General features: G+C 66.8%; 1 protein-coding gene across 2 annotated transcripts; it reads right to left on the bottom strand.

Moving 5' to 3' along the window:
• Positions 1–158: 158 nt before the first annotated feature.
• Positions 159–11,467, bottom strand: TJP3 (tight junction protein 3). Of its 2 annotated transcripts, XM_068661843.1 has the most exons (21): positions 11,071–11,467; positions 10,501–10,621; positions 7,031–7,087; positions 6,828–6,952; positions 6,571–6,673; positions 5,859–6,327; positions 5,520–5,623; positions 4,722–4,884; positions 4,542–4,632; positions 4,210–4,274; positions 4,024–4,102; positions 3,743–3,899; positions 3,411–3,519; positions 2,733–2,952; positions 2,265–2,461; positions 2,068–2,163; positions 1,713–1,783; positions 1,270–1,581; positions 902–1,126; positions 629–678; positions 159–510 (listed from the first exon to the last, which is right to left on the bottom strand). In XM_068661843.1, exons 1-21 carry the CDS (start codon positions 11,277–11,279, stop codon positions 411–413), a joined length of 3,123 nt encoding a protein of 1,040 aa, XP_068517944.1. In that variant the 5' UTR covers positions 11,280–11,467; the 3' UTR covers positions 159–410. The 2 variants fall into 2 exon arrangements, with proteins under 2 accessions (XP_068517944.1, XP_068517945.1); XM_068661844.1 differs by lacking the exons at positions 10,501–10,621; positions 11,071–11,467 and adding an exon at positions 8,342–8,443.
• Between the last annotated feature and the right edge of the window lie 181 nt (positions 11,468–11,648).

The raw sequence follows: 11,648 nt of genomic DNA, 5'->3' as shown, positions 1-11,648 counted from the left end.
TGAGCCCGCTGCCCCCAGGCTGGTCCTGCACCCACTGGGGACAGGGATCAGGGCAGGAGGGGGCTCTGACCACAGAGGTGTGCGGATCCCAGTAAAGCTGCCCTGCTGTACACCTCCCCTGCAGGCTGCCACGCAGTACACACAGAAACAGCCCGTCCTACTCAAAACGTCCCCTTTATTTCAGCTGCGGATGAAAGGGGGAAGGAGGCACTTGGTGGTGGTGGCTGGTGATGGGCGCGGGCGCAACCTGGCCCAGCTGCAGGATGCTGCGTGGCACTGCTGGGGCTGCCACCCGGCCCTGGTGGCCTGGGGCTGTGGCAGGGCTGGCACAAGGGGCCCTGGCTGCCCAGCAGGGCAGAGGCTGGCCCGGCAGCGTGGGGGGGTCCCGGGCAGGCGCTGAGCCTGCTCCACTACACGTCCGTAGCGGGGCCCCACTCGTAGCCTTCGTCCTGGTCCGAGTCATCTCTGGCTCGCGTGAATCTCTTCCTCACAGCCTCGTGCTCGTACTCCCTGGGGGACAAGGGGCTGCAGTGATGCCTCTGCGACTTGGTCAGCAGAGACGGTCACCGCCGTGCAGGACCAGGCTGTGCAGAGCTGGTACCGATCCCCCCCCTGGGGTGTGGGGTACCTGATGCTGCTGTGCTGCGTCCACTGTCCCTGCGGGTGCTGCTCTGTCACCTGTGTAAAAAGAGACAGGCATCAGAGGTGGCCAGGCATGATTTGTGCCCAGTCCAGGGCTGGGCTGTGTTTCCCCACAGGAAAACATTCCAAGGCACCCTGCAGAGCTGGAGGTGACAACCCTTCTCCCACCAGTACCGCAGTAAGATAGGAATTCACCCCCACGGGTGGGTTCTGGGCCCCCCTGCCCCACCAGCCCCTGCTGCAGGTTTGGGGTGCCCACCTGCTCGCTCAGCCCATGGCTGGGGTACGTCTGTGCCGGCTCCGAGGAGCGGGCCAGGGCGGGCTGGTCGTAGGCGTCCTCTGCCTCACCGTCGGTGTAGGCACCCGCCTCGCCATCCGTGTCATCGTAGTCGCTGTTGGCGTGGCTGTCACAGGTCAGGTAGCCCGAGGCCGCCCTGCTTGGTGGGTTCAGCAGGTCCAGGCTGTCCTCCAGAGCCACGTCCACCTGTGGGGAGGGGATGAAGGAGACCTGGGACCCTGGGCATGGAGAGGACGGACACGCAGCCCCACAGGGCCCTGGCACTGTTACCCACCTGCCTGCCCCCCTGCAAGGCTGAGTCTTGCCCCGAGGGACCCCCTGCCCCGTACCTGCTCTGCTGCCGTCCAAACAGGCTGGCTCTGCTGCGTCCTGATGATGTCCTTGATCTGCTCGTACCAGGCGTTGCCGCTGCCGCTGAGGCTGATGGTGGCAGTGAAGAGGTGGCTGCAGTACTTCTTCATCTTGGTGGCCTGGGCGTAGAGGCGCCGGGAGCTCTTCCTGGATTCGGGCGCCAGCCACTGGCGCATGGCCTTGATGCCCTGCCGGCTCTCCGGCTCACAAAACACCACCACGGGGTAGTACTGCACGTAGTTGAGGCGCTCCACAGCCAAGGGGGTGATGTCCAGCAGGGCGTGCTTGTCCTGGGGCAGGACACCAGCACTCAGCCCACTGGGGGCAGTGCTGGAGGCAGGGGGCTCCCTGAGGGCTCCCCCTGCCTGGCCCTGGCCCACCCGGCCCCTGGGGACGTGGGGAAGATCCCCCAGGCTCTCACCTTTTCTGCGATTTGCCGCACCGAGTCCAACTTGATGACCTTGGATGATGTCCCGTCTCGGGGCACGCTTGCTGCAGGACAAGGAGACAGGCGTGAGAGCAGCTGGGGCAGCTGTGACACCCCCTACAGTCCCAGCCGGGGTTTGGCCATGGGGCTCTGACCCTCCAAGGGGGATGTCTGCAGCTGGCTTGCCCCACACTGCGTGGGGAGAGGGTGCTTGAGTCCAGGAGGGAGTTGGGGTGTCACAAGGGGGCAACGAGGCAGGATCTGAGCAATCAGTAAAGAGCTCCCACGGCCACCAGCACCAAGGGCCCAGCTGCTGAGCACAATTCACCCCGGTGTGGGGGGCACTCACGGGCAATCTCAAACAGTGCAGGCAGCTCCGTGCTCAGCTTCTGCATGGCGATGTCCGCGATGGGGCCCAGGATCACCACCGGCCGCTTGAAGTTGGCTGTGGGGTAAACACAGAGCGGCTCAGGGAGGCTGGGAGCACGGGCAGCCCCGGGTTTGATGACCCCTGGCAGGGTCTGGCTGACGCAGTGCTGTGCCCACCTTCCTTCAGAACCACCTTCTCGTACGGGGGGTAGTGGCCCTGCTTCGTGAGGGCAGACAGATCCTCCCGGCTCTTCCGCAGCATCTTCTTGGCTCCCCGCAGGCCTCGTAGCTTCCAGAACTCGGCCCGTGCCCCTGAGGGGTTGCTGCCGGATGAGGCTTTCAGCACTGACTCCAGGCTGGCAATCTGCTCGGCCCTGGGAGGGGAAAGGGCTCAGAATTCTGACTGGATTTACTCGGTAGCCTGGCTGCATGGGGCTGTGGAGGCCCCTTCCCTCCAGGACCTCAGACAAGCAGAGCATCAACCACGCCAACCTGCCCTGGGCACCAAGAAGGTTTTTCACCAGCTAGTGCTTCCCACCACCACTCCATCCGCCCCTGCCCTGCCTCTTACTGGACCCACCATCCACATTCCCCTCACCCCCTGCCCCCTGCTCACCCTGGGCCCGTTTCTGGCTCTGTGCCTACCTGCTCTGGTTAGGGATGATGCCCTTGTCCTGCTCCTGCAGGTCCCTGCCCACGCGCACGGCCAGCCAGTTCCCCAGCTTGCCCCGGTATATGGTGTCCAGCACGTGGAAGATGTCCCCACGGGCAAAGCTGAGCCCTGACGGCGTGTCCTTCTCATAGTCAAAATGTGTCCGGATGTAGAACGAGTCACCCACGTTGGACGAGATCATCTTTCTGAAAACTGGAGCCCGGGTGAAAAGGACCATCAGGGAAGAGGAGGTTGAGGAGGCATTAGGGGTACAGGAAGGTGCCAGAGGGATTTAGGTACAAGCTGGGCTGGCCGGGATCCTCCACAGCAGCCCTTGATGCCAAAGAGGGCAGTGGGGGCACCTTATCTACGTGTGGTGCTCTTGGGCATGCTGGGGACAGTGGGACCTGACCCCCCAGCACACACTGGCCCCTCTGGGCTGAGCCACGGCGCCAGAAAGCCCCGTGCTCCTGGATGCCAAGGCACAAACTGCACACCAGGATGGCCCAGTCCCCTCCCATCACCTCTCAGAAGGAGGAGAAGGGTGTGGGGAAAAAGGGCCACCCTGAGGGGCAGAAAGAGCCGTGGGGCATCGAGCAGCTCTGATGCTTGCTGAGAGAAGACAGAGGATGGAGAGAGAGAAGCCCGGGATGACAGCAGCTGTCACTCACTGTCCTGCTTGCTCTGGATCCGCAGCGTGATGTCCTCACCCGGCGGCAGATTCAAGAGATACTGCACGGCCTCCTCGCGGGTCAGGTTCTGGAAACTGGTGTCGTTCGCCTGCCGTGGAAAAATGCTCAGACACGACCCACCGGTAGGACAGAGGGATGGGGTTCCAGCAAGGTCTTGGGGACTGCAGTGCCCAGGGCAGGGTGGGAGAGGGAACTGCTCCGTGCCACCCAAGTGCCTGCCACAAGCCCTGGGTGACCCTGGGGACAGCCCCTCTGGGTGGCACCTGCACCCTGCGGGGTGCCAGCACAGTGCTGGGGACAGGACTGGGTACCTGCAGGATCTGGTCCCCTTCCTGGATGCCCTGGCTGTCGGCCGGGCTCCCCTCCTGCACGCCCGACACGAAGATGCCCACGTCGTTCCCGCCAGCCAGCCGCAGCCCCACGCTCTTGGCCTTCACGAACTGCACGATCCTGGTGTCGGGGCTGTACCTGCCACGGGGGAGGCTGCAGTGAGGCAGGGACACGCCGGTGGTCACTGATTCCAAGACCCCAACCCTGTCCCGGCGCAGCTCCCATCTGCCCAGCCCTTCCCCACCAGCCCCTGCAGACGCACCCGTTCTTGCAGGCAGCTTGGGCAGCAGGGCTGGTGCGGGGGCTGTGGTGGCCGTCCCCCTCCACAGCTTCCAGCACATCTGCAGGGAAGGAGGACACGTCCAGGAGGTGGTGGTGGCTGTGCTTGGAGAGCCCAGAGCCCGCTCAGTGCCCTCAGCTCCCCCCAGCCTGATCCGAGCTCACCCACCATGGCCCAGAGCATCGTGCGTGTTCGTGTTGGTTGCAGCGTTCTTGCTCGCTCGTCTCCTCTCTCTGGAACAAAGTCAGGCAGGATTTAGGGTGGCCACGGAGGTGGGTGCTGGATCAGCACAGGCAGGCAGAGCCTGCAGTGCCGAGCAGGCAGCAGGGACAGCGGGGCAAGCTGGGGACCAAAATGCAGTGCCACCTTCATGGTGAGCTGGCTCCAGGATGGAGGAGAAAAAGCCACTCCAGATGGGCAGAGAGCATGGGGGGTCTGGTGGTCAGTGAGGGAAAGAGGGGCTGATGGGGACGCAGGGACAGGGGCAAGGCAGAGCTTACGGTGGTGAATTCATCCTGGCAGCAGCTGGAAGTCGTGGGGAGGTCTGGGGGGATGGCGGGTGGGACACGTCAGACTCAATGTCAGAGATATCTGCAGCAACCGAAGGGGAGACACACTGGTGACCATCCGGTCCTCACGCTGAGCATTGGGACCCTGGTGTTGTCACCCTGTCCCCTTACCGTCCATCCGGGAGCTGTCACTCTGGATGTCTTCCATGTCAGGGATGTTGACCAGGAACTGCCGGTGGTCCCGGAGGACGAGCAGGGTCAGGGTCCCCTCCGTCCGCTCAATGAGCTGCTGCGTGTCGGCCAGGGACATGTCCTCGCTGGCCACCCCGTTGATCTGGAGGGGCAGAGCAAGAAGGCCTCAGTGCACTTGCTCCTGGGAAAGCTGTTCCCAGGAAAACCCCGCTTGTTATGGGGACACTCCCACCACCACACTCCCAGGTCCCTTCCCATCCCTGCTGGACCCATCCCCAGCTTTTGTTTCCTTCAGAGTCTCTTTGGCTCTGGTTCCCAGTGGCCACTGGTTTGCCTGGCCTGTGTGTGCGAACAAAGCACCTCCATCCCTCTGTTCTATCCTCCCCAAATTCCTTAAGCACCATTTCACCTGGCACGCCCTGAACACCCGAGCTGCTTGCTGACTGCTCTCCCAGCAGGGACACCCACACGCAGCACGGGACCAGCGCCACGGGGACAGGAGGAGGCTGGTGACCCCACTGTGGCAGCAGGATGAGCCGCCGTCCCCAGCTGAACACCACTGCTTTAACCAAACAACCTCAGCATCCTGGGGACCTGGCCCTAGGGAACAACTGGGGCAGGATGTGGGCACCAGATGGAGCTGCTTCCAGCCCAGGAGCTGTCACAGCTGGCCAGGAGAAGCATGCCCTCACCTTGTCCCCCGCGGAGACACTGCTCAGGGACAAGACACCCAACCCAGGGGAAACAAGTCCCTGTGCTCCCCTTGGGACCCCGCACCTTCAGGATCAGGTCTCCCTCCTGCAAGGAGCTGCCCTTCGCCGCCAGCCCGCTCTCCACGATGTGCTTGATGAAGAGCTGACTTCCCAGCTTCAGGCCGTACTCTGCACCACAGAGAGCCCGTGACAGCGCTGGAGCCGGGCAGAAGCAGGACCCACCGGGGGCTCCTCCTGCCACCATCCCCACAAGCCCACCCCAGCTCCCAATGGGCATCTGCAAGCCCCAGAGCTGAGCTCTGCCACCCTTTGGGGCAGGCCAGGCGGGCTCAGTGCCCCCAGAGCATGTGGCCACCACTGCTCAGGTGATGACCCAGGGACGGAGGGGTCAGGGAGGCCCTACCTTCACTCTCCTTCTTCTTCACCAGGACTGACGTGATGGGCTTCATCAGCACATCCTGGTGCGGCAGCCGCTTGAACCCCGACACCAGGTCCAGCCCGTTGGTGTCCCCTTCGTGGCCGAAGCCGTTGGCGGAGCGGCGCCGGCTGTAGCCCCTGCGATCCGAGCCGCTGTCGGGGCTCTGCCTCCAGTGGCCGCTGTCCTGGCTTCGTCTCCGGCTGCGGGACACCGACTTGTGCTGGCGGCGGTCGTCCCGGTGGTGCCCAGAGCTCCTCTCGCTGGACGAGTCCCCGTCATAGCCCCGGCTGTGGTCCAGGTCATCGCGGGAGCGGTGCCGCCGGGTGCTGCGCAGGGCCAGATCCCCACCACGCATCCCGTCGTCCTCATCCGAGTCGTAGCGCCGCTGCACCGCGGGGGACCCAGGGCCACTCTTGCTCACAGGAAGGTGAATTTTCTTCTGTCTTTTCAGCGTCTGCAGGCAGAAACAGAGAAGGAAGGGATGGTGAATGAGGCTGTCTCTGCCCCATGCTCCTACAGCAATGTCCCAGCCCAGAACAGGAGCCCTGGGCACCCCGGGGGAGCAGAGCACGGTGCTGCAGCGGCTGCAAGAGGAGCAGGGCTTTGCCCAGCACCCCCAGCACCACCACCCACCCCAGACACAGCCACAGCAAGGTGGGGACAGGCATGGAGCAGTCCCACCACAGGGCACACTCACAATGTTGGCGATCTTGCCGCAGGTCTTAAGCGTCTGGATGGCGAAGGAGGACGAGGCGTTGTCCATGGAGAGGCCGTTGACCATCACAATCTGATCCTTCCTCCTGCGAAGGGAACACAGCCACGGCTCTGCCCCAGCTGCAACCCTCAGCCCGGGGGGCGTTGGCAAGGCAGCAAGGACAGCTTTGCCCCAGGGGGACCCCATCCTCCAGTCCTCCAGTGAGGACGCCCTGTGTCCCCATGTCCCTGTGAACTCACTGGAGCTGGCCGAACGCTGGTCCCCCAGCCACCACATCGGACACAATCACCGCGGTGTCCCCGGTCACCTTGTTGGGACGGTCCCGGCCTCCCGAAACGGCAAAACCGAAGCCCCGTTGAGGGTCCTAGCGGGGATGAGCAGAGAGGGGATCAGACCCTGACCCCGTGCCACCGTCCCGTGGCCGTCCCAAGGCCACGCTCACCTTGCTGAGCGTCACGGTGTGCTGCTCCCAGATCACCATCTCCTCCATGGCGGCCACCTGCCAACACAAATGAGGGGGGGTGAGCACTGAGGCTGACTGATGTCTCTGCTCCTGCCCGGGGGCTGGGGGCTCGGATTGGCTCCAGTTCCTCTCCGCAGCCGCCGGCCCCTTCCCGAGTCCCACTTTGGGCTGCAACAGAGGTGAGGCGAGCGCTTGCAGCATCAGCTGAGCTGCAGACACCGGGGACCACAAGGGCGCAGGGGGACAGAGCCCCCCGCGGTGCCCAGGCACCCACCCAGGGCACTGGGACCGGTGGCTGGGACACTCCCCATGCAGGAGCATGCCCAAAACCCAGAGCTGGCTCTGTGCAGAGTGAAACCCCATCCAGTGAGCGCCGGGGACATCCAGCTCTGTCCCCTTGGACGTGTCGCCACGGAAAGAGAGGTTTTAGGCAGAGCAGGTAGGTTGGGGACCCTTCCCCATAGCTGGAGCCACCCTTTGTTGTTTTTTTTTTCGGTGAGGGGCACCCTCTGCCTTCACCCTTTGTTTTTTTTTCCCAGGTTTTCCCCAAATCCAAGAGTTTGTGACAGACAAGCCTCATCGGGATGTTCATCCCAGCTGAAACGCTGCCCTGCACAGGGCATGGGATCAGGATCCCCCTCCAGCAGCTCCCAGTGCCCCCAAGAGACGCAGGATCCGCGCGCCGTGCAGGGAAAATCCCCAGAAACAAAGCCGCAGAACCTGGCACGGGGCGGTGGCTCCCACAGCTGTGTTTTACCACCTCTGTCTCAAGGGTCATCTGGATACGGAAAAACAAACTGAAAGCGCCAGGCAATGCCGTGATGGAGCAGCTGCAGCCGCCCCGCAGCCAGCCCCAGCCTCCTGCTCGGGGTGCAGGACGTGGCACGAGGCTCCCGCTGCCCCCACCGTGCCCAGGGCACCCCACAGCCCCCTGATGCCAGGCAGGGCAGGGGGCACGGTGACCGGCGACAGAAGCGCGTGGTTTTATCCGTGATGAGGAAATCACGGAGAGGCCCCACCGCCGTCCTGCTGCGCCACGGGGCCGGGCCAGCAAGCAGCCCGGCACGGTGCCACGGCCACCCCACAGCTCCCCACGGCCAGCGGCCGGGTGGGACGGAGCCGATTTGGGACAGAGCCGATTTGGGACGGAGCTGACCCGTGTGGGACGGAGCTGACCCGGGTGGGACGAAGCTGACCCGGGTGGGATAGAGCTGACCCCACCGCCCAACCCCGACCCCGCCGCGGTGACCTCCCCGGGGTTCCCCAGTCCCGCCCGGGCGCGCAGCGCACCTGGAACCGCACGGCCATGCTGAACGTCCCGGGGGGCGGCCAGGGACCCTCGGGGGGCGCCGCTGCACCGGCACCGGCCCGGCACTGTACGCCACGGTACGGCACGGTACGGCACGGTACGGCACGGTATGGCCCGGCCCCGGCCGCCTCCCGCCGCACCGCACCCGGCCCCGGGGCGTGCCCAGGTAGGGCCGGGCGGGCGGGCACGGGGCGCGCTGGGGAACCGGAGCCTCGGTACCCCCCTGGCACGGCACGGCCCTGACATGGCACGGCCAGGACACGGCTCGGCACAGCCCGTGGTGGCAGCTCGGCGGGGGGAGATCTCCCCGAGTGCTGCGGGGTGGGCGCTACCCCCGGGCTGGCAGCTCAATTCAGCTCTGCTCAGCTCCATCACGGTGGCAGCGCAAGATCCATCCGTGTGCCCAACAGCTCTGCCCTGACAGCTCTCCAACAGCCCTAAAGCTCTGCCACGGCAGCAGCCCCCATTTCTGGCCCTGCTGCCTGTGTGCCCCCATCCTGTGCCACCCGCATGCCCCCCGGGTGCTGTGGGGTTGTCCCGGCCCCCGTCACAAATCGGCTGCTCTGAGCCCCACCACGGACTCCACAGGGCTGGAACCCTACGGCCCCGCTGGGAATCCCCACAGGGCAGTTCCAGCAGGACGGGGGCACCTGAGATGAGCGTTGACACCTGTGGAGAGCGCCTAGAGCCACGCTGATGGGGCTGGCAGTGGGCTCAGGGGCAAGCACGCAGCCCCAGCTGCACCAAAACAGCCCCAAAATGTGGCGGGGCGGCCGGCAGCGCAGCAAGCAGGGGTAATCATTCACCCGGGCCCAGGAACAACCTGGCTGGTGGGGCTGAGAGCGCAGGGCAGAGTCCGGGAGGGTGTCCCATGCTGCCCGGCCTCACCAGCCACCAACACCAGCCCCCGTGCCCAGCCGCTGGCGCTTGACACCCAGGGATGTGTGTGGCTGTGGGGACGGCTGGGGCCAGGCAGGATCCTGGCTCGGTGGTGTCATGGTCCTGTCCCCCCGCACTGTCCCCATGTCGTGGCGGTGGGGAGGTTTCCTGCTGGATCAGAGGCAGCTGCGTCACCAGCATCAGCTGGTTGGTGCTTACGGGGCCCCCCGACACCAACGGGTGACAAGACAGCACCCACAGGTCCCAACAGACCCCCCAGGCCATGGGACAGCCAGTGTCCCCCCCTGCAGGTGACGGCTCGTGCTCCATGCTGTCCCCACGCCCCTGTCCCATCACTGGGACTCGGTGAATCAGTCCCACGCCTGCGTCCTGCAGCTCTCTGTGGCCTTGGTGGGGCCAGGGTGGGGGCGGCCAGGGGGACAGCATGGGGACAGCAGCAGCTCACCAGGCAGTGCCTGCGGGGACACCCAGCCCCGGTCCTGCCCTCGGACTTCCCCGGGGGCCCTGCCCCGAGCCAAAGGCCGAGGCTGGCAGCCGGAGGAGCCGGCTCTGCAGGTTTCCAACAGAAACCAGCCCGCACCCGAAATGGCCCCGCCGGGAGAGGCAGTTTCTGGGCCGAGCTGACCGTGGCCCAACCCGATGCACCCAGCCCCATGCACCGGGAGCCCCGTGGGAGCCCCGTGGGAGCCCCATGGGAACCCCACACACCCCCCTTGCACCATTCTGGTCTCCCCTGGGGCTGGCTCCCCGCGTCCCTGCCAGTTCTGCCAAAATCACTCATCCCTCGTCCAGCCCCGGCTGTGCAGGAAGGGTCCGTGCCCTGCCGGCAGCCCCCCAGCACCTCCCCAAACCCAACCCCACCTGCGTCCCGGTGGGCTGATCCTGCTGCCCCCCCCCATACAGGTGCTGGGGAGCGCTGCCCCGGCCGGGTGTAAACAGGTGGGATGGAGGCACGGGAAAGGGAGGCACGACCTCCAGCCCCAGTGCGCAGAGCCTGGTGGCAGGGTCCCCGCTCCGTGTCCCCAAGCCCACAGGGTGAGAGCCGCAGCACCCCAACGAGGGCTCTGCACCGTGCCCTGCTCAGGTCCCCCCCCCCAGCACGTAGGGACCCCCGGGGCCTCTCCTCCTGCTCCGTCCCTGTGCTCAGGGCAGGACCCCAGGAGTGTCCCCAGCCCCTGTCCCTCCTGGGGCTGCCAGGCAGGGGTGACCCCCGGTCCCATCCCTGTCCCCCAGGACTCACCCAGCGGTGGCTCAGCCCCAGCGGAGGCTGGATCCGACCAGGAAGGAGCTGAGCTCTGGGGCTGGTGGCAGCGGTGTCACTCCCGGGTGCCTTGCGTAACCCTTTGTGGGCCAGACGCTGCCTGCAGGAGGGAGAGGGCAGGGGGAAGGGGTCCCTGGGCAGCTCCAGCGGGCACAGCAGGAGCTGTAGGGGGGCTGTCCCTGCTGTCCCTGCTGTCCCCCCCTGGGCTGGTGGCTCGGCCACGTCCACTCGTGTCTCACCCATCCCCAGGCACGGACAGGAGGCACGGGATGCTCAGGGGCACTGGGGGTGACCCCCTGAGCAGGGGGTCCTTCCTCCCAGCCTGACCCCCTCCAAGGAGCTGGGGGGGGGGGCGGCTCCACGCCACCCGCACTGCCCTGAGCCCCCAGACCCCCCCCTGGGCTGTCCCTGGGGACCGAACATCCTCACCCAGCGCCCCCAGAAGCACCAGGGACAGCAGCCCCGCGGGGACACCCAGCCCTGGGGGGGGGGCTGCCCACCGGGGGCTGCCTCCCCCTTCCCTCCCCGACCCCTTCCCTCTGCCCCCACCTCGCTGCCGGCCGGGGCTCCTTGCTCCTGCCTCCCGGGGGGATCCCGGCCACGGAGCCCAGCTCCACGCCGCGGCTGCGGGTCCAGGAGTCAGCCCGGACCCTGTACCGGGGGTGCTGCGGCAGCTCCGAGCCCTTCTCCCCCCCGGCATCCCGGGGGGCCCAGACCCTGCGGAACCCCCCCGCCGCCAGCCACCAGCCCGGGGCCATGGTGCTGAGCGCGGGGCCTCAGCGGCGGGCCCGCAGCCACCCAGGGGAGGCCGGGGCAGCTCCCGGTGCCTCCCCCCCCGCCGCCGCTCCCCTCCCAGCAGCTCCGCAGCCCCGGGGCACGGCGTGGGGAGGGCAGCGCCTCCCGGAGGCCTCCCGGGATCCCCCCCCCGAGACCCCGCTGCCGCCCCCCGGCCTCCCCCCGGTGCCCGGTGCCCGGTGCTCGGTGCCCCCCCCCTCCATCCTCACGGAGCCCCCCCCCAGGCCCACCCCAGGCCCCCGCCGCCGTTGCCATGGCGACGCCCGGGCCCTCCCGGCCCGCAGGGGGCAGCACCGGCCCCCGCCGCTCCGGCCCCGCCGGGCCCCGGCCTC

This window comes from Anas acuta, chromosome 26 (assembly GCF_963932015.1).
Source record: "Anas acuta chromosome 26, bAnaAcu1.1, whole genome shotgun sequence".
NCBI classification, from domain to species: Eukaryota; Metazoa; Chordata; class Aves; order Anseriformes; family Anatidae; genus Anas; species Anas acuta.
The sequence above is the reverse complement of the archived record's forward strand: the minus strand, read 5'-3'. Positions and strand labels throughout refer to the sequence as shown.

What these genes read in the sequence shown, in the direction of transcription:
- TJP3 (XM_068661843.1), bottom strand. Translation starts at nt 11,279, where the DNA reads ATGGCCCCGGGCTGGTGGCTGGCGGCGGGGGGGTTCCGCAGGGTCTGG. An exon ending in AGGGAGACCTGATCCTGAAG is followed by an intron (nt 4,885 to 5,519) that starts GTGCGGGGTCCC and finishes CTGCCCCTCCAG; the next exon opens with ATCAACGGGGTGGCCAGCGA. An exon ending in GATCCAGAGCAAGCAGGACA is followed by an intron (nt 2,953 to 3,410) that starts GTGAGTGACAGC and finishes CCCGGGCTCCAG; the next exon opens with TTTTCAGAAAGATGATCTCG.